The sequence below is a fragment of the Epinephelus fuscoguttatus genome, linkage group LG19, assembly GCF_011397635.1.
Source record: "Epinephelus fuscoguttatus linkage group LG19, E.fuscoguttatus.final_Chr_v1".
NCBI classification, from domain to species: Eukaryota; Metazoa; Chordata; class Actinopteri; order Perciformes; family Serranidae; genus Epinephelus; species Epinephelus fuscoguttatus.
The window spans coordinates 9,043,130-9,068,765 of NC_064770.1; the positions used below are offsets into that span (position 1 = coordinate 9,043,130).

At 40.3% G+C, this 25,636-nt stretch overlaps 1 protein-coding gene and 1 long non-coding RNA gene across 2 annotated transcripts in view; one reads left to right on the forward strand and one right to left on the reverse strand.

The window, feature by feature from the left end:
- Positions 1–202: 202 nt before the first annotated feature.
- fus (FUS RNA binding protein) overlaps positions 203–25,636 on the reverse strand; it is a 29,036-nt gene continuing 3,602 nt past the window's right edge. The window contains exons 5-15 of the mRNA XM_049561559.1: positions 25,229–25,452; positions 24,701–24,893; positions 15,374–15,408; positions 9,421–9,462; positions 8,790–8,899; positions 7,300–7,429; positions 6,742–6,840; positions 4,267–4,408; positions 3,830–3,927; positions 3,161–3,293; positions 203–2,147 (exon numbers count right to left, since the gene is read on the reverse strand). Of these exons, the coding sequence (XP_049417516.1) occupies positions 2,108–2,147; positions 3,161–3,293; positions 3,830–3,927; positions 4,267–4,408; positions 6,742–6,840; positions 7,300–7,429; positions 8,790–8,899; positions 9,421–9,462; positions 15,374–15,408; positions 24,701–24,893; positions 25,229–25,452 (1,246 nt within the window). The 3' untranslated portion in view covers positions 203–2,107. The remainder of the gene's footprint in view (positions 2,148–3,160; positions 3,294–3,829; positions 3,928–4,266; positions 4,409–6,741; positions 6,841–7,299; positions 7,430–8,789; positions 8,900–9,420; positions 9,463–15,373; positions 15,409–24,700; positions 24,894–25,228; positions 25,453–25,636) is intronic.
- Positions 9,498–12,630, forward strand: LOC125879652 (uncharacterized). Its single transcript, XR_007447960.1, has 2 exons — positions 9,498–10,944; positions 11,697–12,630. It is a non-coding gene; the product is annotated as an uncharacterized LOC125879652 (long non-coding RNA).

A 25,636-nucleotide genomic window follows, 5' to 3' on the forward strand; every position in this document is an offset into this window, starting at 1 on the left:
TTGGCAGTTTGATAGAGGGCTGAAGGACACAGTATGCTCACAGTCAAGCTCTTAATAACTCATTGTTCTTAGCTGCCATGTCTCTTCTTAAACCATGTCTGCAGGTTCTGACACCTGAGCTTCATCAGAAACTTTCTGTAAATGCTTAAAAGCTGCACAAGATGTAAACAAGTCAAAGACAGTAAGAACCACAAATGAATAGTTTGGTTTTAGCAGCACTTTCATTTGAAAACCAGCACATGTACATTACAAAAACAACTAAGAAAAACAATAAATACACTAGTAAGAGTACTGTCAACAAAAACATCTGAAATAAATCCGCAGACATGAGGCCTCATTTACAAAAGTGGATTTTACTTTTCATGAATAACTTAGAAAAAGTTTATAACCACAGAGTGAATAATAATTAACTGAAGGTCTTAAAGTAATTTTGGCATCTCAGATGAAATTGGTATTCAATGTGACAAGTGTGACGAGTTCAATTAGTTTATGACAAGTGACTGAAATTGCACAGACATCACTGACGGTAAAAAGCAAAATGATTTCCTAGATTGTTTCCTACACAGCACACAACTGTAGGAGTGTCTTATCACCAAAGCGTCAGCCATTTGCTGACACATAAGCACTGTGCAACAGTGTTAGCCACACGATTACCACACGGGCCATCAGACAGGTTTTAAAGTCCCCAGGTTGCCTCAGAGTGAAACATCAATGTGAAAACAAAGATAAAAGCACTAAAAAGTTAGTTATAAGCACCGATTACATTGCAAATCTGTTCTCTATGTTAAGAACAGCAGGCCAGAGTCGTGATGATGTCTGACGTTCACCTTTGATTTCAATTCTAAACTAGAATACAAGCTTCAATCATCCAGATGTTCTTTTTAGATAAAATTGTAAATGTTTGTATTGACAAACCTCATTTAGAAAATAGATATAAGATACAAGTGCCAGATTGTTTTAGTCATGCAAATGTAGCAGTTCATAATAAATTCATAATAATGTTAATAATCATTTGTTCTTTTGTCTGATGGCTAAAATTTCAATCTTTTAAATGTGAAGGAAATGAGACTTAAAGGCCCTGACACACCAAGCTGATGCTCCTCCATCAGTCCATGTTGGGCCGTTGACCATGTCACTCTGTTGTGTCCCCACACTGTTGGCCCTCATCAGCACAGCTTATTTTTTGGCAAATCAGCATGTTGAGTCGGTGTCTGCAACTACGGAGCCCGTCAATTAATGAAATCAGTCTGATTGGCAGTTTGGCTCAGATTGAGAAAAGTGAAACAGAAGTGAAGAAAGTAAACAAAGAGCTAAAGTCAAGAGGGAGAGAGATCAAAACAAACTTGTTACATAAAGTAAGATTATTTTTATTTTGTCATTGAGCTCTTTAGCAGAAACGTTCTGTGATGGTTTGTGTTATTGTTCACTGGTGCACTGTAAATATGCTCTGTTCTTTCAACACTGGATCGTGCTGTTATGTGCTAAGTGGCTAACTAGTGTCAAGACAGTCTTCTCATCTGTCCCTTTTTGAATGACAATTACGGACGTCCACCATCTGCTGCTATAGAGAGTTATTTCCTCACACAGGAGTGCAGAACGTACGTGCTGGTTGGCTGTCAGTTGAAGACTTTGTGGTGTGGTCATGTGCAACGTTGGGCCACACAGCACTGTGCTTTTGTTGCCGCTAGTTCTCAATAGTCGGTTTGGTGTGTCTGGGCCTGAAGACATAACCTCCCTGTAGAGGTATTATGTAGTTCCCATGATGTGGTTAACTGGACTTGTCTGAAACAATTCTGACAGCTTGTGTCCAGTGATAGTGCTCGTGAGTAAACTACCACAATCATTCGGACTGATGATGCTGTAATACATGAACACGATTATACACACCATAAAAAGGGAGATTTCCTTTTTCTTACGATGGAATTTTATCTTTAGATTGTTTTGTAAATAAGGCCCCACTGAGCAGAGGAAGGGATCGTGGAGTTACATGTTTAAGAGCAAACACACAAAAAACAGGATAGTCACATTTTCTACACACTGAACACTGGTCTTCGCACTGCGACGGGAGGGGGGAGGGTTTGTTTCTTGGAGATTGATCATGGATGATTTAGTAGGGACGGCCCCGCCGATCCTGTCTGTGGTCACCCCTGGAAATGACAACACATATTACATAATCAGCATCCAAGCAATGAGCCGAAACTGCAGGGTGAACAGGTGTGTGTGTGTGTGTTTGAACAGTGATGGTTACACAAATAATAAGCTGATAAGTTAACACAGAGGAAACACTTTTAGGTTAGCGCTAGACACAAAAGCATGCTGGGTTGCTTTGTATTTTGTCTGTACTGGACTGTTTACTCCCATTTTTTTCTCAGCACTGTCCATGTAATTCAATAAAAAGTTATGAAAGAGTTTTAACTGACAGCATGTTAGCTCCAGAGAGTCTCCAGAGTTTATAGCTTCCTCCATTTTGGACTCTTTGACACTTGTTTTGTCTAATTCAAACTGCTGAAGCCTCAAATTACTGTAGCTTCAGCTGAACTTTGGAACGTTTTTTCACTGAAAGGACTGTGGATTTCGTCCTCTATTACTTACATTAGAACCACATAAGAGATATGCTATGCAGGACTTTCACAAAAACAATGTATAGACTCATACATGAAAAATCCCTCTCAATCATCACTTACAACCCACTAGAAGTGTGTGTCTGCCCTCTGCCTGGATTTAATGATTGTCTTCTTATTTTCTGCGATCAGGGCGTTTATGGGCATGTATTCTCACAGCATAGGCTTCATAAAAAGGTAGCAAGCAGGTGCCAGACTCTAAGCAGCAGGCATTTAAGAGCCACGCCACATGATTGAATCTGGTCGGGTTTTTGCTGGTGAGCGTCTCTGAAAACAGCAACTGACAATCCTGACTAATGTGCCTTTTACAAACAGATCTCTTTACAACCAGTGTGGACAGGAGGAACTATTAATACTGACCAAAACCTGTTTCATTCTTCAAATAAATGTAATAATAAAGTATTGTTTAAAGACGAAAATACTTTGGTGTGCTGCCAAAGTATAGCCAATATGTGGAAAACACTACAGTGGACCTTTGATGGTAGAACACTTTTAATAAAAAGTGTCATTCTGTCAATGTCATTCAGAGTATATCTGACCTTGCGTCCATCTTCCCAGGGCCGTATCCTCCCCGGTCACCTCCTCTGCCCCCTCTGAAACCCCCACGGTCACCACCTCGACCCCTGAAGCCACCTCGATCAAAGCCCCCTCTGCGCTCACCTCCGTAACCTCCTGACAGCAGAACAAGCAAATCAGTAACAATTTGTAAAAAAGACAGGAAGTGTCACCTTTACTACATTTGACCCAAAGCTGAGCAATGACACTGAAGATAAATTTGTCCTGCAGTGAGACAGTATAGAGTAAACTGCCACCATGTTCAAAAGCACACTGTTTATTACTGACTCACAGTAATTACACATTTCTCTATTACAGGTTGCAAGTTGTTTTTATTGGAGTAAGTCCTAACAAAGCTTTAAAAGAAGCAATGACAAAGTAAAATAATGTCTCTTTGTTATCAATTACTGATCCAATAATGAAAACAGAACTGCTTTTGTAAGGATTGTTTCTCTGTTAGAAAGTGGTTTCAATGAAAGTCTCAAAACCTGGACGAATGACCCCAAAACTATCTGCATGACTGATCAATGCCCAGAGTAAGCAAGGAAGAAAATATGCTTTCATCTAACTTGAGTGAATAAACACTTAAGTAAAAAACAAAATCAATCTACATCCAATGACAGACTACCATAAAATGATTGCGGAGTTCTAACCTCTTTCCATTGGGGACATCCCACCAGCGTCCTCAGGTTTCGGGGCCTTGCACTGGTTACACTCATTACGCCACGAGAAGTTCAGGTTGCCACAGTTGCTGAAGAGAAATGTGCATTAAGGACAGAACTCAATGAATTACCACAACATATCAATTATGTTTGTACCTCTGTCATGCATTCTTCATGGTTTTTGCACAATTAACTGAAAATTATCTTAAAATCATATTTTTGTTTGAGATCTATCTGTATGAAGTATATATACTACATCAAAGCAGTAAAACTAATCTTACAGTATTTGTCTAAAGTCATCTTATGAATAATGAACACAAAAAGTCGACACAAATTAAAACATTATTTTATAGCATGAAAGCTGTAAAAAAAAATTCTATCCAGATCCCTTTAAAAGACAAAAGTGGAATCACCAAATCCTGACTCACGGGTTTGAACACTTCCAGTCTCCAGCTCTCTGTTGTCCTCCACCACCTCCTCCTCCTCCTCCTCCACTCCCCCCATTGCCTCCATTGCCTCCTGGGAAACCTCCACCACGACCTCCTCCAAATCCACCACGGCCCATTGGCCCTACATGGAACCAAGAACCAAACCAGTCAGATCTTCTGTGACTGGTGATGCCTTCCCAGGATTTATCCTTATAAGTGTTTGTTTCACCTTACAGGTGCTTAAGTTTAATGACTACCTTTATTCTTCATATTTTCAGCTGTAAAATAACCTTAAAGCCCCTACAAGGAACTTTCATTTCGAGTTGATTTTGGCGACCCTGTGGACAAAAGCGGTAGTGTTTTGCCGGAATGAAGCCTGCATTTCCCATGAGCTCTAGCGCATACCTGGCTCGCGCATGTGTTTGTTTTGGGGATGAATGAAACAACAAGACGGGAAAACTTTGTCCCCACTTCTATCGGGGATCCCAGCTCACCTCTGCCGCGCCCCAGCTCCACCTCTCCGGCGTAAGCGCCACTGCCGCCGGGGTAAACGCAGCGGTCAGCTGGTAAGGCTGAAGGCCTGTTTGGCGAGCACTTCCACGGCTTCTTGGACTGAGTATGAAGCGGTGCCTCGCCTCTTTATTTCTCGGCACTCGCTGGACCCTGTCGACGCCTGGCTGGTACTTGTCGTGGGCCCGGATGAGGTGCCCTGTGGCCCCTGCTCTCCTCATCCCCGCTGGCGCGGGGTGAATCTGCGCAACCTGCGGCCTCTGCATGTGGCTCCCCGGACAGTTAAAGCCGTGGACTCGCCGGCTCCTGCCAGGATTGGGCTGGTAAATGCTAGATCGCTAGCGAACAAAATGTTTATCCTGAAGGATTTCCTGACTTCCCGAGGATTGGATTTTCTCTGTGTGACTGAGACGTGGCTGACTGTTGGTGAGTCCAGTGCTTTCACAGAACTTTTACCCGATGATTGCTGCTATTTTAACTCCCCACGGACATCGGGTCGAGGAGAATAGCGACTATTTATAAGAGTCACTATTTCATTTCACTACTAGTCAAATGTAAGCAGCTAGGTAAGATGACGTGTGCTGTCTGAGTGCCGTAAATCATTTCGTCCTGGAAGCGACCTGGGACAGACCCATAGACAGTTTCCTAAAGGTATGGATATACACTATATAGAAATAGCGTATCTTCACACCGATGGTCTCATTTGCTGTTGTACAGTAGGTCACGCACAGACATCAGCAGAAACGAGAGACTTTTGCATATCCTGTTAAAAGTTCCTTGTAGTGGCTTTAACATGTGGTTTTAAGACAGACTTGTGACTGCAAACAGGTATTGGTAGGCAATGGTATTGTAAATGTAAAAAACAGCAATAAGGAAAAGGTTTTAGAAAAGACTGAGACCTGAAAGTTCAGCTACAACATGGACCTTCTGGTGAGAATGTTTTGTCATCTACAGTGTTCAAGGTCAAGAATGAAATTCTGAACCTTAAATGTTAAGACAACATGGATGAGAAGTCCTGAAAGTGCTTGGAAAAATTACAACTGTAAGAAACTTGGTGGCTTGATAGATGGAGAGCAAAACCTCGTGGTGAGATGGTTTTACAAACTGCTGTTTACAAGGTCAAGAATGAACAAAATGCTATCCTTCAAAAACTAAGTTTAATTTTAAACTAAAACTACTGCACCACAGATGTATGCCTCGGCATTGCATCCATGTCTGTGAAAGCATGGATGCTTCACACACAGGAGATCTATACAATCAGCAAAGTTTCAAAGTCGACACCCAAGATTAGTGTCACCAATTAAATATCTGACCAAATGTCTCCCCTTTTGTTCCTGAGTTATGACATTAACTAATGGCCAGAAAAGTGAAGTTGACCTTTGAGCTTTTCATCATTATATCTTGTTAAACATTTGTGTGATGGTTTGTCATGATTAGCATAAACCTTTTTGAGTTATGGCCAAAGACAAGTATTGTGAGGACCTTTGACCTTTAACCACCACATTTTAATCGGTTTATTCCTCAGTCCAAGTGGATGTTGTATCAAATATGAAGAAATTCCCTTGAGGTGTTGATATCAGGCTCATGAGAATAAGACAGGAGCAAGGTCACACTGACCTTGACCTTTGACCACCAAAATCCAATCACTTCACCATTAAATCCAAGTAGGTGTTTGTGCCCAATTTGAAGAAATTCCCTCAAGCTGTTCTTGAGATTTTGCATTCACAAGAATGAGATGGATGCAAGGTCATGGTGACCTTGATGTTTGACCCTTGAACACCAAAAACTAGTCAATTCATCGTTGAGTCAAAGTGGACATTTGTGCCAAATTTGAAGGAATTCCCTCAAGGTGTTCTTGAGATATCACACTCACAAGAATGAGATGTACAGACGGACAGACAACCCAATAACGTAACACCTCCAGCCACTGCTACCGCTGGCATGGAGGCATAAAGACAGGCTCACCTCCTCGCCCTCGGCCTCCCCTCATGCCACCTCGGCCACCAAAGTCAGCTCTGCGGGTGGCAAAAGTCACCTTAATAGGATTTCCATTGAAGTCCTTACCTGTCGAGGAAAGAGACACCAAAGATCATAAGAAGCTGAGGCAAGAAATAAATGTGCTTTACTATGAATCACACGATGGATGAAGCAAAGAATTTAACACAATACAACAAAAATGAAAACATGACTGTTAAATTTTTGTATCGCCTTTAACGCACATGGCCCCTGCAATCACCTTTATTTCATGTATAACAGATTCCAACAGCAGTCAGTTTCTAAGGTGGAGGGAAAAAAGTATCAAAATACCCCAAACTAAACTTTTTAAACCAGTCTCGCTGCACACTACACTTCTTTGTTGTTCACTATGCTCAGTATGTTCCACATGCTTATATTTCAACCACAGTTTTGCTGAGTACACTTCCTCCATTACATTCTGCAAACTTGGAAATATAATCTTGTTTGACTTTCAGGGAGCTCAAACTAAGAGTTATGAGTGAGCCATAATGAAGATGACCAACTCACCGTCAAACCAGTCGATGGCAGCCTTAGCTGAGGGAGGGTCATCAAAAGACACAGTGGCCTCCCCCTTCAGCTTCCCTGTCTCTCTGTCTGTGTACAGGTTGATCATGGGCAGGCCTGTCTTCTTGTTGACCTAAGAGGATGGACAGAAGGAGACAGGGTCAAGTAGTGATTTAATTAGATTCACTTGATAGCTTTGATAGCAATTTAGAGACAAAAATAAATGATCCAGTTGCAAAAAGGTGTGAATTATTTGTGTCAGGAGGAATTGTGTCAAATTTGATAGTAGAAAATCTGATTTTGTACTTTCCATTAATTTTTGAAGTCGAATCTGATCTAGACTTTAGTCTTTAGACACTTTGCTTAACTAAAGACTGATGACTTTCTCCCTGATTTTGTGTTTAGATGGGCGGATACAATTTCAGAGTTTAAAAAAACTCCCTACGTTGCAGAACCAATAGTAAATCTGCAGGGCGGTCCTTCGGTGGCTCGCTGAACTCTTGTGCTCGTAAACATAGTCCGACTGTGTTAAAAGTTTTAAACAAAGTCACTGTAAGCCCTTCATTTCCACAATCTTGTGGACTGAGCACACTTTTGATAAAACGGAGTTAAATCTCTCGGCGTCCATTTTCAAGCTCTCTGTGTGTTTGTTTCCTTGCGGACGAGAAAAGGGGGAGCGCACATTTCAGGGAGGGCGTGTCCTTTTCAAAAATGTAAGAGGCGTTGCTTTGTTGCCGGCCATTTTCTCCAGTGTGTTAAACACACTTTAGAAAGGAGTGTCCCCCAGACTATCAGAAGGCGGAGATCTCTGATCGTCTGGTGGTGAGACTAAATTTGATCAACTACACTTCCCTGGATGTAGTTTATCTGAATTTAAAGACCCAAATTAGTAAATAGTTGTGATGCTGCAATTTGAGCTTTTATTTTAAGAAGTTCTTATGTGTGGTACCTCCTTTCTTCAAATTTGTTCAAAATCAACATCAAATGTTAATGAAAAAAAAAGTTCATTTTTAAAACAAAATTCAGACTGAACACATTTACAGTCTGTAACTGTAAGCCAGGCACATCTGGCACAGGGGCCAACTGTGGCCTGCTGCTTTATATGCGGCCTACCACACAATATTGGTTAGACAAGCAAGTTCACTTTGCATTTTTTTCTGTTTCCACAATGCAGGGCAATCATACAGTTTGTAGACATGCACCAAGTAGGAACTATGCGGATGGAACCTATGTATTTTCATATACAGACAGTAAACGAGCACACAAAAAGTTACCTAACAGCAGACATTTCCTGCTAGTAGCAGACAAGGTCACAGTAAAGAATCATACAGCGAGGGCTGCTGCTTTTAGGAGTGGTGTGAAGTTATATACCTTTCTACTGAAAGATGAAACAGTTGCGTATGTGTCATTTGTATTGAGCATATATATTTAATAACCCATATGATACAAGAGGCAGGGGTTTTCACGTTATTAGCACTGAAGAGCTACAGTACCTTAATGATCCCAATCTGCTTAAAAAAGTCTGCCACTGACTCAACAGTGTAGTCGTCACCCAGGCCTTGTACGAAGATGGTGTTATTATCAGAGTTATCCTGGTCCTGCACTGTTGGGAGATAACGGGAGGAGATGTTAAGAAAGCAATAAGAGGCTAACACAGCAGTATACATCACACCCCTACTGCTTGTCCTCAGTAGCTAGTCTCTAACTCACTAGCTAGAGGAAAGATCAGTAAAAGCTTATGAATGATTTGTTATCAAGATACCTCGTCAGTACTGGGACAAGGACAACTATCTAAATGTAGAGGAGGCTGGCAAAAATGTATCTTTTGCAAAATTAATATCAATGGTAGGGGGTCAAGAAAACATCTGTTCTTGGCAATTATTATCCATGGGAGAGGGTCAAGAAAACACCTCTTTTGGTAGTATCTATGTGAGGGGGGAAGAGACCATCCATTTTTTACCATCCATTATTGTCCATGGGAGGGGGTAAAGGAAACACTTCTTAAGGTAGTAATATCCATGGCAAATTTGACAAAAATGTGACCAGTAGTTGTTGAAGTCATGTGATTGATTGTGAAATGTCCAGTGCTGACAGTGTGCAAAAACAAAATTACACAAAACTTACTGAAACCGGGTCCTCCATGTCCATGTCCTGGTTCTCTTGGTCCTTGAGAGGGCAAAAAAAACATAAATTAGTTGTGGAAAAGAACAAACAATAAACCACACACAAACACCTCACATACAGTGTCAGTCCTTTATTTTATGTTCTCTCCTCAATCCCACTTCAAGTCACTCTATGTGTGGAGATATGATCTAAGAGCCTTACCATGACAGTCTGTATATTTGTCAAAAAACAAAACACGCATTTTGCCATCCTGTTATTCAACCATGTCATCATTTCATACCATCTCTCAGGATTACCACACTGCACTTGTACGCAGAGGACAATGAGCCACTGATGTTAGCTTTAAGTTCCACAAACACGTGTGCGAAACAAGATTGCACACATTGTTAAGATACTGCCTTCAAGTTGATTTTGTGCATCGGAATGACCACCACACTTGGAATAACCACCATGCTTCTCACAGTATACCATTTCATTGGGTTGGTTTGTTGATCCAACAAGTAAACGCAACATGTGTAATTCTGACACTTCACGCAGAGCCACACAGGTCGTGCTCTTGGATTTGATGTTTAAAACAGTCCACAAGTCAATGCATTTGAGTTGATGCATTTGTTAATACACTATAAATCATTTCCTTCACACAAACATTAGCAACTCTTGGAGCCAGTTCAAACACATTGCAACACAATCCCTTTTTTGAGTATGTACACCTTCAACTGACACAGTAATCCATGTCATTTACTCATTTCATTCTTTGTCTACTTTAGTTTTCACACATCTTAACAAAGGAGTCCTTCAAATAACCCCAACAGTTATCTTGAGAGTAAGAACACCTTGTTTGTCATTCAGAGACAGATTCCAAAGTGTTTTGTAAGTTAGTTCAACAGTTAAGAACACCAACTTAAAACCCAACTTCCAATGTTGAAGATTAAAGTCCTGTCACCTTTTGGAAGACGGACTGGAATCTGCGTCATTAGCAGCTTGATTTACCAGAGCTTCTGGAGCTAAAATGTTCCCTCTTAAAAACAATCGTTGCATTGTTATGAGAAGCCAGAGCCAAACCCCTTTCATTGGCACAACATTTGAACTACTTAAAATCTGTCAAGAAGTGACTGTGAAACCAGGCGAACCCTTCTTCGCATCAACACAGAGATTATCAAACTCCTGACTGATGAATCTTGTTTACTTTGATGATTATCTCTCAGTTACCTGACCAGACTGCTCTCATCTAGGCACAACAGGAAGGTGACTCATTCCTCGTGACAGAAAAAGGAAAAAAAAAAAAAAGAGCTTCCTTTTATAAGTGACACACCTTTTCCATGAAAACGCCATGTCACCATGACTCATGTGTACAGGTATCAGAAGTAAAACTTTAATTTGGCTGAATGCCCTTAGATCTGAAGTCTCAATTTCACTTGGGGCAGAGTGGTAAAATAAAAATTTTATGTACAACAGCTGTACATAAAAGACACAGTATGACAACTAAGGGGTAAAGAAATTGGTGAAATGCTTTCCAATTAATTTGTAAGTATTTTATGTATGTATATATAATATGTATTTTAAGGAACTGTAAAGGACAATTATTTATTTCAAATCAACAATCTATCTATCTATATGTATGTGGAACTCTCTTTAAAATGGCATCTTCCCCCTGAAATTTGAACAAATACTTTACACTGCAGCAACCAACTTCGTAAAGCGTTTTTATTCTTCTGGCAACATGGCTTTATTTCTTTTCTGTTGTAGCTTTTTATAAGAAATGTTTTTTGAGATTCATGTTTATATCTATGGTAAGACGAGCTTAAGTCTCTCAGCACCATCTGGTCTGGGAACTGCTCTGCCCCTACAGCTCTACACAGAGTAGTGGACCCTAGGAGCTACACTCTGAGGATTTCTAGACTATGTGTGGAACCAAGCAACTAGGATTATGAATGATCCTCACCACCCCAGCAACAGAATAGTCTATCCTCTACACTTCTACGCTGTTAAGACCTTCACACTCTATGTCTGTATTTTTCATCCAAAATTGTTGCACAGTGAAAACTAACTACAACCTCACCTTGTGCCGATGTTTACACACAGACGTGTTTGTCCGTCAAAGTTTTCTAAACAGGTCTGTTTTTCTGTGTCATTTCACATCGATCAAAAGCCTTTTAAGAGTTGTTTGACCAAGAAACCGTGAAGAAAATGTGGCTTAACCTGTGGTACATCTGCAACAAGATAGAAGAACGAGTGCACAATACCATTTCATAACTCAGCTTGCATACTTTCAACAGGTCAGATAGTAATATTCAGGAGGATAATAAAGACGAGGAGGAGGATGTCACAGAAGATGAAGACTGCACACAGACGGAGAGACAGAGAGCAACAGTGTGGAGACAGAGAGGAAGGACAGCTCAGCCCCATCAGGTAGCTGCGGTGCCACATGCAAGTCATGAGGACAGAGTGGCGAAAGCCAGGGAGGTACCTCTAGTGGAGAAGTAGGAAATATAAGTTTGCCCCGTATTGCGAATCTTCGCATTGAGTAGAACAACTAAACGCACCAGACTCAGTGTGCAAGGTTTCTGTGCGTAACAATTTTTATTGGATGAAGGATTAAAAAATGCATACGAACCTGCACCTCATTTCCACACAGTTTTGTTTTGTGTTTGTATTTCTTGTAGAATACATGGAGAACGCCCCTTGTGTTCAACGCCAGGAAATGCATCTCTTTGTGGTTGGACAGACACACTACCGCAGAAATGGCAGGAAAGTTAATTTTGAGTGTTTTTTTGCCATCCAATCTTGCAGAGTATTCACTTGGAGCAGCACAGAGACAAAAGAGGGCCAATAATGTATGGTGACACATAAGTGGAGGGGTTTGCCTACCAAACGTGTAGCCATTTCTCCACTATGCACACACTCTATATGTAATACAGCTAGCAGGTTATGAATGTTAGCTAGTTAAACATGCTGTCAAACTTTTCAAATGAAAAAAATGTATAAAAAGAGCTCTATCACATTAATCAGTCTGTTAGCTCATGTTTTTATGCAAACGTTCTGTGGTACAGTGCATACAATCTGTCTGAAATCTGCCACAAAAGTAATCAAGGCTAGAGGACTGCATCAGGACTGGGTTCCCACAGGACCCAATCAAATCATGTGGGAACGTGTGGTTTTTGTCATACACATATTGAATGATGACAATAAAGGTCGTTCTGTTCTATTCTATTTTGTCTTTGTTGTGGGTGGGACAAAGCTGTCAAAAAAATACATGCGGGTTCCGCAGATTAATTACCATGAAGGACGGGGACGTCAACAAGTAAAGTGGAAATGAAGGTAAAAGCTGGACATTATAATAGATTATAATACAAAAGAAAAGCAAAGCAAGTTGAACAACTGGAGGAAATTTATTAGGATTATTACATATAACAATAACACTAATTGAAACACCAGCGTAACTGTTTTTACAAATATATTTGTGCACTACAATATAATGCTATATGCTACTTATTATTGACAGGTGAGCAGATCTTTCTTAATACCACAGTAATATAACGTGTTCTCCCTATAGGATAGGAGAAGACACAATCTATTGTGCGGGCAATCTAATGTTTGGGGGTGTGGACGGGAGCTGACACACACCCTGCAGTAATGGGTAGGTGGGAATAGTTAACATACTCTAGGGGCGTCGGTGGCTTAGTGGTAGAGCAGGCGCCCCATGTACAAGGCTGTTGCCGCAACGGCCCGGGTTCGAGTCCAGCCTGTGGCCCCTTGCTGCATGTCTCTCTCTTTCTCTCTCTCTTTCTCTCCCCCCCCTTTTCACACTTAACTGTCCTGTCCATTGAAGGCAAAAATGCCCCCCAAAAAAATCTTTTTTTAAAAAAAAGAAACAAAAAAAAAAAACATACTCTGTGGGAGCAGACAGTAATGGTCAGAAATCCAGCAGCAATGGGCAGGAGCAGAATTAGGAAACAGTCCCGCGCAAGGCTTTACTCAAGACAAAATAAAAGAGAAGAAAGAGTTCCGAAAACACATCAGAGATCAAAGAGTTTGACTGGACTTCTAGTTCACCTGCATACATACATAGAGCTACGTGGTAACGAGGCGTAAACTCCCCTGTTGCCACCAGGGCTCCAGAAGTGCACTAGGCTTTGAGGCCAATTCTCATAGTAGCCAAACAGTGGAATTACAACTTAATTGAATTTTTATTGTTCATACTTCCTTTTTTTCCCCCCACATCCTTATTTCTACTCTTATTCTAATTCTTATTCACTACACATATTTTTTGTGCATGTAACAAATAACACCTTTGACTCAACATGGCTTGTGCAGTATATTAAATGTCAACTGCACAGATTTTGTTTCCAACTCTTGATCCTACTGCTTTTGTACTACAATATTATTGATATTACATAATCAATGACGTGTACTACTTAGATATTTATAAGTAAGCACAAAAGCACACAAAACACACTGCTTTTGGAAAACACTGTAATTTTGATCGATGAACGCATCATGTTATCACCATAAACATAGCTATTTTAAAAGTCACTGACAACACTTGTACACTTGCATCAGCTCTACCCTATTATAATTTTCAAAAATCTGAAATAATAAAAAAAACAACCAAAAGCTGAACAATGTAAATGTCAAGTATCTCTCTGTCCCCACAACAGCCCTGAAAGTGAGCCTTTAGTCACAAACAAAATCTTTCAAACAGTAAATCTATCACAAAAATTATAATAATTAAACTAAATGTGTAATTAACAACCCTGGGATGTGGTTTGTGTATACAATAGAGGGAGTTGAGTGAGCATTTAGTACCACCTGGTCTATTGTTCCAAATGGATTACACACGTTATTGAGAAACCAGAAACGTCTCTTCAATTTGCAGCCTGCCATGTAGCATATCATGTTACTGATGCTTGATAACATTCCACAGTGGGGCAGTAAAGCCAGTTTTTACCATTCAACCCTCAAGTCGAACTAAAAGCGTCCATCCTTCTGGTATGAGGCAAAGTTTCTTTTGTTGTTTCTGACACACTACCCCATCAAGCACGGCATGTCTTAAACTTTCATGACTCAAAGACCTGACTAGAACTCTGAACACCCATCCATCAGATTCAAACACCATCAATATTCCAACACCAAAGCTGCAACAACTACCAGAGGAACTACATGTACAGCCATAATGCACCATTTTACTCCCCCTGCTGGACATTTTCAATCACTGCATATAGTTCACTTGCAACACTTGAGATTATTATTCACACCTGAGCACACCAAGGTTTCTTACCTGTGAGGCAGTTCTATGGAAAACATTATGCACCACACTCTACCTATGTAGCATATTAAGTTAAAATAACATGAAAGTCTAAATAATAAGTTTGAGCTCCCCTGTAATTTTTATGTTTTTCCAAAAGCAGGAAATCTCAATATGCTACACGTAAATAACACTATTATCTGTTTACACTAGAGCTGCAACGATTAATCGATTAGTTGTCAACTTTTTAAGTATACGACATCTAATTTAATAATTGAATAATCATTTGAGTAATTTTTCAAAAGGAATAAAAATCTCTGATTCCATCTTCTTAGATGTGAACATTTCCTGGTTTCTTTACCGCTTTATGACAAACTGAATATCTCTGGGTTGTGGACAAAACAAGACATTTGAGGATGTCAACTTGGGCCATTTTCTGACATTTTATAGATCAAACAACTAATTGATTAATCAAGAAAATAATCAACAGATTAATCAACAATAAAAATAATACTTAGTTGCAGCCCTAGTTTACACTACTCTTTACTAATCGGTACAGTTGTATAAATTTTCCATTTTCGAGTACTACATTACTTCAAAAACCACACAGCCGTTTCATGCTTTAAGTAAACTCATCTGCCCCTCTTTTAACTTTGACTCCTCAAACTCAACAAACCTTTTTTCTCAAGTGTTTTATTTGTCACTTACCACCAAACTTATTGAATCCTCCACGATCGCCCATTCTGATGAGGAGGAAGAGAGAAACGACACGCATTGAAGGTTGGTGCTGACAGCGATTTCTCTCAATGGGTTGTGGGAAACCTTCACTCTCACAGTCTCTCACTTAAACCCACCCCTTTTCAGTTGGCACTTGAGATACTGAACCCCTACTTAATTTTGAGTATACCTTGAGGACAAGAGGCCAGTTTAAAGACCTTGTCAATACTAGTTCACAAGCTTTTGAACTTTGCCATTTATACTCTGAAGTTCTGTCAAGTCTCTAAGTGACTTAAATGTACCCATTGTATTTCGTCATATAACTTGGTTTTGTGTCAATTAATCGACCCAAACATTAACACCTTTGACCCCTGGATGTGTGTTGGGTATTTTGTAGGTCTCAGACAACCTTTACTCCTGTAGCAATCCCATAACAGGTGTTCTTTGAGGCTTTTCTCATGATCGCCCAAATGATTAATACTTTCAATCATTCTTTCCTCGAACTAGAAGACCACTATTAACTTTCTGTAGACTCCCCCCCTTTTTTTTTTTTTTTTTTTTTTTTTTTACTACAATTTTCCAAATGATGGCTTAAGAGCAGAAACCAGCCTGGAGAGAAGGTAAAAGCCTAGGAGAAGATTCAAAGATTGATTAAAGCAGAGTATGATACAGTGGAGGGTTGGTTGGGAAGGTGGAGGTAACAGGTGGGAAGGCAGGTGATGGTGATGTTTTGTGGTGTGTTAGCGAAGGTCACAGGCTATTTGCTACTTTTGCAAGTTGTTACAGACAAAAACACACTTTTGAGGAGTGAGAAACACCATACTGGCCTTGGACGTTCAAGTTTGTACAGGCAACTTTCAATGCACAGGGTAAAAATCTAAAATGTCAAATAATTAGTTGTTTTGGGGAAACTTTGTCTCTTAGAGTTATACCTCTGCTTTAGTTTACACGTAAACACTTGTTTGTGCCATTTATAAACAGTACAGACTCTTCATTATACCAAGATAACACATCAACTGTGAAATAACGGAGGTGTAGCTGGACACAAGCACCCGTGGCTGTTTTTACTCACACTTACATGTTCATCCACTTTCAGATCTTAACACAAGACCACTCAAAACCCAATTTAACTCTTCAATACATAAGGATAAAAACGTATAATCATTTAAAGGGTAGCTTTGGTGTTTTTCAACATTGTGCCTCTTATTCTGTGTCTTAGGGTTTGTGTCCACATAGCTTTTTTTTTTTTTGGCAAAGTGTTGTGCTGGGGAGCACTTCATCCCAGCACTTCATTGAAAGCATTTCCACTACTTTTTTTTAAAGACGCCCTATGCATGGGTTTTGTTCCTATGACAACCATAACTTGACATTAACATCAGCTAGGTGGCTAACGTAACACTACTTTCACAAATGGTTGACTATACAGTTAACAACAAACTTACGGTGAGTACTGTGAATAAAAGCATAACACTCGTCGACATCCAGTGTCCGCCTGCACATCTCTCACAGGTGGGTTTTTCTGTCTTTGTTGTGACAGTAGACAGTAACCTAGCTAAAGAAGCGGCAGTGACTTCACCAGCATCTTTTCTGAAAGGTTATGAGATTTTCTACTAAAAGCCCTCTGAGCGGCCACACAAAAACACAGGCCCTTAGTGACTAATGGGATCAATAGTATTTGAAATTGGTCCAGTTTTGTGCCGGTAGAGTTGAAACAGGTTGCAGTGTAATTACTTGGGGCAATTATGCACTATCAATTTACGTCAACTAAAACTGCTTGTTTTTGCCCCTGACAGGCTCAGATTTGGCTTGGGCAGTATCTGTTTTGTCATACCTTGATACCTTGATACAGTGCAACCATAGGTTATCATACTAACTAGATACTGGACCCCAAGATGGCGCTTAACCATATGCCAAAAAGTTTCTAGCATCCAGGTTTGCTTCTGTAGTATGCAGCCGACTGTGTATACGCAGTAGTGTTTCCCTCGCTGGCCTCACCTGCGAGTTCCCGTTTGACTTAAAGACTGTACACTGTGATGACATCACGGATTATTAAATCACTTTTCTTGACTCAAGGAAAGTTTTACAAATATAAAACCACCATTGATCAAAAAATTATAATAGAGAGAGTCATAAGTAGGGATGCACCGAATATTCGGTAACCGAATATATTCGGCCGAATATTTCAAAAAACCCCACACATTCGGTATTCGGTGGAATAAGTTAAAAGAAGGTCGAATAATAGCTGCGTGTTTTGCTAACGCAATCAAACGGCGTGCCGTGACAGGCGGAATAAAATGTCGGCAGTGTGGCGATCCGCCCGTCACAGCACTCGCATTTGCGACTAAAAATAGTTTTGAGCGAGCAAAATAGGCTTAAATCATTCAGCATGCTGTGCGAGCAGCCTATAGATTTCAACCACCAGCAGAAACAAAAGGCGAATCCCATCGGTTGTGGGTTGAATGGGGGTCACAGACAGAGGTCAGACAGTCAGAGGAGAAATGAGCCGTTCACGGCCCACAAACCTCACCGCACTTTAGAGACTGTTCTATACTTATGAAGGGACTGTAAGGGGAGGAGGGTGGCTGGTTGATTCTTATTTTATTTATTTATTTTATTTTGATCCCCCCTATGTTAATCACTTATTGATGCTGTTTTTGAAGTATGAATAAGCCAATAAGTAATTTATTCCATTGAAATATCACTGATGTATTATAGAAAAGTGATTTATCTTTTTATAAATGACAAAAGGCACATCTGCCTCATTTTCGCTGTGGTATTGTGATACTACTCAGAACCATGATATTTTCACTGGTATTGCACAGTGGGTCCCAATTTTGGTACCATGACAACACTAATCTGGAGGGGGTTCGTCTGCAAAAACTAATGAAAAACTAAACAATGATATTCGGTATATGGTACTCGGTATTCGGCCAAGCGTTTAATAATATTCGGCTTCGGCCACAAATTTTCATTTCGGTGCATCCCTAGTCATACGTGACCTTTCAGCGGTTTAGGGTTTCTCTCTTACAATGGTTGTCTTTGGGGAAAATCCTTTTTGAGCTGCTGTGGATGTTTTTTGCTGCAATATAGTCAGCGGCACTGAGCGGTTGAGCTGCTTTCCTGGGGGCCTGGGCACTACCTACTATCAGCTGCTTTTTCCACCAGTAGAGACTGACCTCTGCTGGCGTGCGCTGTACACTATATACAGTGAGTGTAGAGGAAAGATAAGTATTTGCAGTTTTGACAGTATTGAAAATCATGCCATTGGGATTTCTAAATACCGTGGTATACAGTAATACTGTGATACCACAAAAGCCTAGCTCAGATTGTTATTCTAAGTGTCAGAAAAAGTACATTTAGCATGCATAGAGCCAGCATATTTTCACATCTAACTGGGTGAGTTAACCGAACCAGACTAGGTAACTGTTGGAACAGTAAAAAAAAAAAAAAAAAGGTGATTTATCATTTTTATGAGTTTCATTTTATTTCTCTCAGCTGTGAATGAAGTATATTTTATGATGATAAAATTACAGTCTATTAAAACTGAGACTGGTGGCTTTGGTGATTTGGTGAAAATTTTGGCGCTGTTTCTGGTTTAACATAAAGGATCTTACTCTTTAACAAAAAGGTTTATCACTGTAAGGATCCTTTCCATTATTGGACACTTATAGTAATATGTGAGCCAATCAGTGGCAGAAACAAGCACTTTTAGTGGATGTATATGGATGGAATGGTTACATTGCAGCATGTTTCGTGGCTGCAGCTCTCTTGCTCAATAGTGGACCAATTCAAAAACTGTTGTTCCCATTGGTCACTTAGACACAAAAACATGGGAAAATAGGGTCCATGTTGAAAGTTACCAAAGTTATCCTTTAACAATGGTTTTGTTGAGCAACACAGGAGGTAATCAGCTGATCAGTAATCAGTGCCATCTGCCTAATTAAAGGAAACTGTAATAATGAATTGGGGAGTGAGTTCTAAATTTTGTCGCAGTGGGGAAGGCAAATCAAATATAGTCCATGGTGGATGAGAGAACATACAATGAAATGGCAAACTAATTTGTCTATGAGTTCATCACTGACATGATGTCACAAGGAAGAACATGAAATACTGTGCAACTTTTACAAACAAAAAGATCAACTTACCATAACAGTTTCTGCTTCATAGCTTCACTATTGTTGTAAAATCTTTGCTCTGTGATTCATCCCTGTTCTTTATTGGATTTTTACAGTATAGGTTTATCCCAACCTATAATTTCTAGTATATACAGTACAGGCCAAAAGTTTGGACACACCTTCTCATTCAATGCGTTTTCTTTATTTTCATGACTATTTACATTGTAGATTCTCACTGAAGGCATCAAAACTATGAATGAACACATGTGGAGTTATGTACTTAACAAAAAAAGGTGAAATAACTGAAAACATGTTTTATATTCTAGTTTCTTCAAAATAGCCACCCTTTGCTCTGATTACTGCTTTGCACACTCTTGGCATTCTCTCCATGAGCTTCAAGAGGTAGTCACCTGAAATGGTTTTCCAACAGTCTTGAAGGAGTTCCCAGAGGTGTTTAGCACTTGTTGGCCCCTTTGCCTTCACTCTGCGGTCCAGCTCACCCCAAACCATCTTGATTGGGTTCAGGTCCGGTGACTGTGGAGGCCAGGTCATCTGCCGCAGCACTCCATCACTCTCCTTCTTGGTCAAATAGCCCTTACACAGCCTGGAGGTGTGTTTGGGGTCATTGTCCTGTTGAAAAATAAATGATCGTCCAACTAAACGCAAACCGGATGGGATGGCATGTCGCTGCAGGATGCTGTGGTAGCCATGCTGGTTCAGTGTGCCTTCAATTTTGAATAAATCCCCAACAGTGTCACCAGCAAACACCCCACACCATCACACCTCCTCCTCCATGCTTCACAGTGGGAACCAGGCATGTGGAATCCATCCGTTCACCTTTTCTGCGTCTCACAAAGACACGGCGGTTGGAACCAAAGATCTCAAATTTGGACTCATCAGACCAAAACACAGATTTCCACTGGTCTAATGTCCATTCCTTGTGTTTCTTGGCCCAAACAAATCTCTTCTGCTTGTTGCCTCTCCTTAGCAGTGGTTTCCTAACAGCTATTTGACCATGAAGGCCTGATTCGCGCAGTCTCCTCTTAACAGTTGTTCTAGAGATGGGTCTGCTGCTAGAACTCTGTGTGGCATTCATCTGGTCTCTGATCTGAGCTGCTGTTAACTTGCGATTTCTGAGGCTGGTGACTGGATGAACTTATCCTCAGAAGCAGAGGTGACTCTTGGTCTTCCTTTCCTGGGTCGGTCCTCATGTGTGCCAGTTTCGTTGTAGCGCTTGATGGTTTTTGCGACTCCACTTGGGGACACATTTAAAGTTTTTGTAATTTTCCGGACTGACTGACCTTCATTTCTTAAAGTAATGATGGCCACTCGTTTTTCTTTAGTTAGCTGATTGGTTCTTGCCATAATATGAATTTTAACAGTTGTCCAATAGGGCTGTCGGCTGTGTATTAACCTGACTTCTGCACAACACAACTGATGGTCCCAACCCCATTGATAAAGCAAGAAATTCCACTAATTAACCCTGATAAGGCACACCTGTGAAGTGGAAACCATTTCAGGTGACTACCTCTTGAAGCTCATGGAGAGAATGCCAAGAGTGTGCAAAGCAGTAATCAGAGCAAAGGGTGGCTATTTTGAAGAAACTAGAATATAAAACATGTTTTCAGTTATTTCACCTTTTTTTGTTAAGTACATAACTCCACATGTGTTCATTCATAGTTTTGATGCCTTCAGTGAGAATCTACAATGTAAATAGTCATGAAAATAAAGAAAACACATTGAATGAGAAGGTGTGTCCAAACTTTTGGCCTGTACTGTATCTTGTTGTCTTAAAAGTTCTGTATGTGGCTTTGGAGAAAGACAGTTGATTGTTGTGTCTCATTCCCAGGTTGTCAAATACAGACGCTTTGGGTTGGTGGTTCGATCACTAGCAGCAACCCAAAGCGTCGCTTTAAGTTTGCCCGAAAATACAGTTTGAAGAACAGTTGTTTACTAAACATTATAATTTCAAACAAACTACTTCTCTAATTGGAAGTAATTCAAGTGTTGCATTTCTGGGCTACACACAAACAAACACAAAATCTTTCTCAACCTGTGTTCACTGCTACATGTTTAGTTTTTGTTTTTTGTGTTTAACAGAACTTATTCTTATTCTTTGTTTGTTTCTATAACCTGGTTTTAATGCAATGTTGAGTTTGAGTGTGATCATACCATCATTTCTGTAACAATGTTGAAATGAAAGTTTGGGATCACAAATTTTGTCTTAGATTTGTTTGTTTGAGCACAAGAGCTCACCTGGCTCATTTTTGTTTATGTCATCACAGTTGCAGTGGAGTGTCTGCACAGACTCTGCTGTACACATGGTTTTTTGTTTTTTATAGTCATTTAAAGAACAGCAACAAGACCACTAACAAGATCAAGACAGAAAGATTGTATAGTTGTAGATTTAACTGCAGCAGCACCACCTTGCACCATATATTGTACAGCTAAATCACAATAAAAAACCACCAGCATATGGATATATGTTGCATTCCATTTTAAATAGGGTTTGGTAGGGGTCATGGTGTCTTTTTGTACAACTTTTACAATGAGACGCTGATCTGGCAGCACAGATGCTTGCTATTAAAATCTTCATATTTGTACTGTTGACATTTAAAAATGTCACTTAAAGGTAGATGTCATAAACTGGTTCAATTTTGGTTCATTCCTGTCCACATTTTTGCTCTCTGTTGTATATAAAAAAAACATCACTGTGTAGGGCCTTTCCTCAAATGATTGATGGTGAGAGGGGTCATGTTTTCAAAAACAAAACTGTCATTTGTAAGATTTTAAACAGCAGCAGAAATGAACTTTAACTGTACGTTCACACCAGAAGCTTCCCAAGAAGAGGCAAAGTCTGTCGCAAACGCCCAAGATGCATGACTGTCAAAAATATTTGTGGTAGCTTTGGTCGCTCTAGACACTCATCACGTGAAACACTGAACGTTCGATTGTGCTTGTCAATTTAAAGGAGCCGCAAAGCGGACTACTGGCTTGAAAGCAGTGTAGTTGCTGCTTGCTGTTGTCCAGTCAAAAAGCTCATAGTTGGCCTACAGAAACTTATGTTTGGTCAATGAAAACAGAAATAGCAAGGAAGACTTGCATGCTACGTCGCAACATTAGCCTGCAATTCTCTCCTCTATTACCAACATTACACACTTTAAATCCACCAGACCAACCAACTACCTCATTCTTTTTATTTTGGTCTCTGTAACTAAACCGCGACACATTATAAAGGACTGAGTGGGTGCGAACGCAAGTAATAAACTTCTCGATCCATTGTCAGAACAAGTGTGCTGTAGGAACCAAAGTTACATGGCTTGTTCTCTGGGACCCGCTTCATCGAAGCACGTCAGCATTCTGATTGGGTGCCGCTAAACCACGTCAGAGCTCATTACCATAAAGTTAAACGAGTTTAAACTTCCCTCTGGAGCTGCTCCGGTCGCTTTGGTTGCCCAAGACGCACGGCTGACGCCCAGGTCGTCCAAGTCGCCAGGCTTTCATTAAAAACAAATGACTTCTGCTGCTTTGGAAGCTCTGGTCGCTGTTGGTGTGAATGTACAGTAAGTCTGTTAGACATGTTTGCCATCTGTTTGCCACCCAATGGAGTGATATATCCTGGTTCACCCCGTAGCACGTTTATCAAGGATCCATTACTAATTTCTCATGCAAGTGAACAGCATTCACTGCAACTTCACACAAGGGCTCCATGCTTTTGGTGGTAATAATCATTATGCGGACTTACAGAATGTGGTTTTGGACCTGCATTCAGCCAGAAGGACCTTAAATCCAAACCCCTATGACATCACGCCAACTCCAATTTTATCCAGTTTATAAACTCAACTCGTCATTTCAAACGCTACCTTTATGATGGCAAACATGTTTTGAATTTGTAGAATTTTTTTTTTTTTTGTGAGCTCTCGGCATTTTATGTTTTTGATCAACCACATCAGAGAGCTAAATTTTGGGATGTTTTCCTAAGTTTAATGTGTTGCATCCAGTAGGCTGGACAATACCTTGAGTAGTGTCATATCATGTTAATATTAACATGATATGATAAGTTAATTGTGTTATTGTTTTACAAAGTTCTGTGGTTTGAATTAACGATTCCCAGAAAACCCAAAGTGAGTACTGAAGGTTCTGCTTCACACATATTTAGTTGTTCCTGATAACAGGGGAGCACAGATCATCACGTGAACATCAATTACATTTTTTGTTACACTGTATATATTACATTGGAAAATATTCTCATTAATATATTGATTTCTACCATATCTTTCAGCCACAGCATCCAGGCATGATGGGTTTGTGTCTGGTGGGCAGATCAACACCGTATCACCAAAACTAGGCTAGGTCCTGTTTTGAGAATCCATATAAGCGACACAAAAAAAACACAAACTGATCTGTCTCATGTCAGATCATGTTCTGGGAACATGAACACTCTTCTTACTGCATGCACTCTACATTTGCACGAGTGCAGTGATCACCACATTAGTTCAGAGAATTCACACAATTAACATATTTGTCATTGAAAATTCTCATGTTTTAGAATGTATGTGATTAAGTTATTAACAGAGTAAAAAGAAATGCCAGGTGTTACCTATTCTGTCTATTGATGATGCATTTACATTGGTTCCCTCTGTCATAGTACAGTAGCAGCTTTTAATAATAAAAAGTATCTGGATCAGTATTGGTGATTCTTGGCCTGGTAATATTTGGTACTGGATCAGAAATGATTTTAAGTTTTTGCCCACCTCTAGTGGGCACATAACCCAGAGATACAGCGCAGGACTAACACTGTATCTGTCCTTAGTTTAACTCAGAGAGGTGCTATGACACACACATTTTTTTAATATGTATGTGTTCACCTAAAAAAGTGCATGTCTGGCATACAGCTCTGAGAAAAAGATTTTTGCAGTCTTGAGACTGAAACTGTAATTGTTTGGTGGCTATTCATTGATTTTCCTCAAAACCAAGTATGAGGGGACACAGTAGCACGCACCTCTCGATAGCTTTAGCATGTGGCTACAAACAGCACTCTCTCACCTCTTTCATTTTCCACTACACAGTTTAACAAGTAACCAAAGGTGAGGACACACTTACATACATCACTGTATTCAGACTCCGTGCACTTTCATAAGTCCAAGAGACCTTATAAAACAGGACTGACAACATGGACATTGGATGTTTTTTAAACACTCACCCCATGCCTCCTCTTCCTCTTGGTCCACCTCGGCCACCTCGGTCAAAACCACGATCATATCCGCCGCCACCACGACCTCCAAATCCTCCCCCACGGCCCCTGCCACCGCGGCCATCAGGACTTCCATAACCTCCATCAGAACCACCGTATCCTCCACCTCCTCCACTCATTGGGGGGCTTTCATCTCCATATCCTGACAGAGATTTGAAGCAATCCAATCTCAACAGATTTACCAATTTGAGAGCACTTTGACAATGTACTGTATAATGTATTATAATAACAAAAACCATATAAAAGCATTGTCTGTTTGATTTATTTATATCCAAGTCACTCCAGAAAACTGTGTAGCTATGGTACACTGTAGATACAGTGTATGTGGAGGTAAATGATTGTGCCTTTTATACAGAATGGCGGGGCAGCATAATGGCATGAAATTCCTTGAAGAGGCAGTGTAAAAGGGGCTTGTAATTTACTTGGAAAAATAAATCACACTTTGACATAAAAAGTGAATATAAAGCCATCCCTTACCTCCACCTTGACCGTACTGGCTCTGCTGGCTGTAGCTCTGTGGTGGGGGTGAGTTATAATTTGGAGGCTGGTTGTAATGACCTCCTCCATGTTGGGATGATTGTTGGTGGCTCCCGCTGCCACCATAGCCACCAGTCTGACCTCCACTGGTGCCGTAACCACCTCCACTCTGTCCTCCACTTGGTGGCTGGTTGTAGCCAGAAACCTGTGAGTTACCTTCATAGCTGTTGACGGATGGGAGAAAAGAAGCAATAAAAACTAGTCAACACCTTCACCAAGGCTACACAACTGTAGCAGCAAAGCTTGTTGGAAGAGAAACCTAAATCAGTAGTTCCAAACTTTTCTTAAACCACAAGAAACCTTCATAGTGATTTTTAGCTCTGTTTTTAATGATAAATCTTTATATCA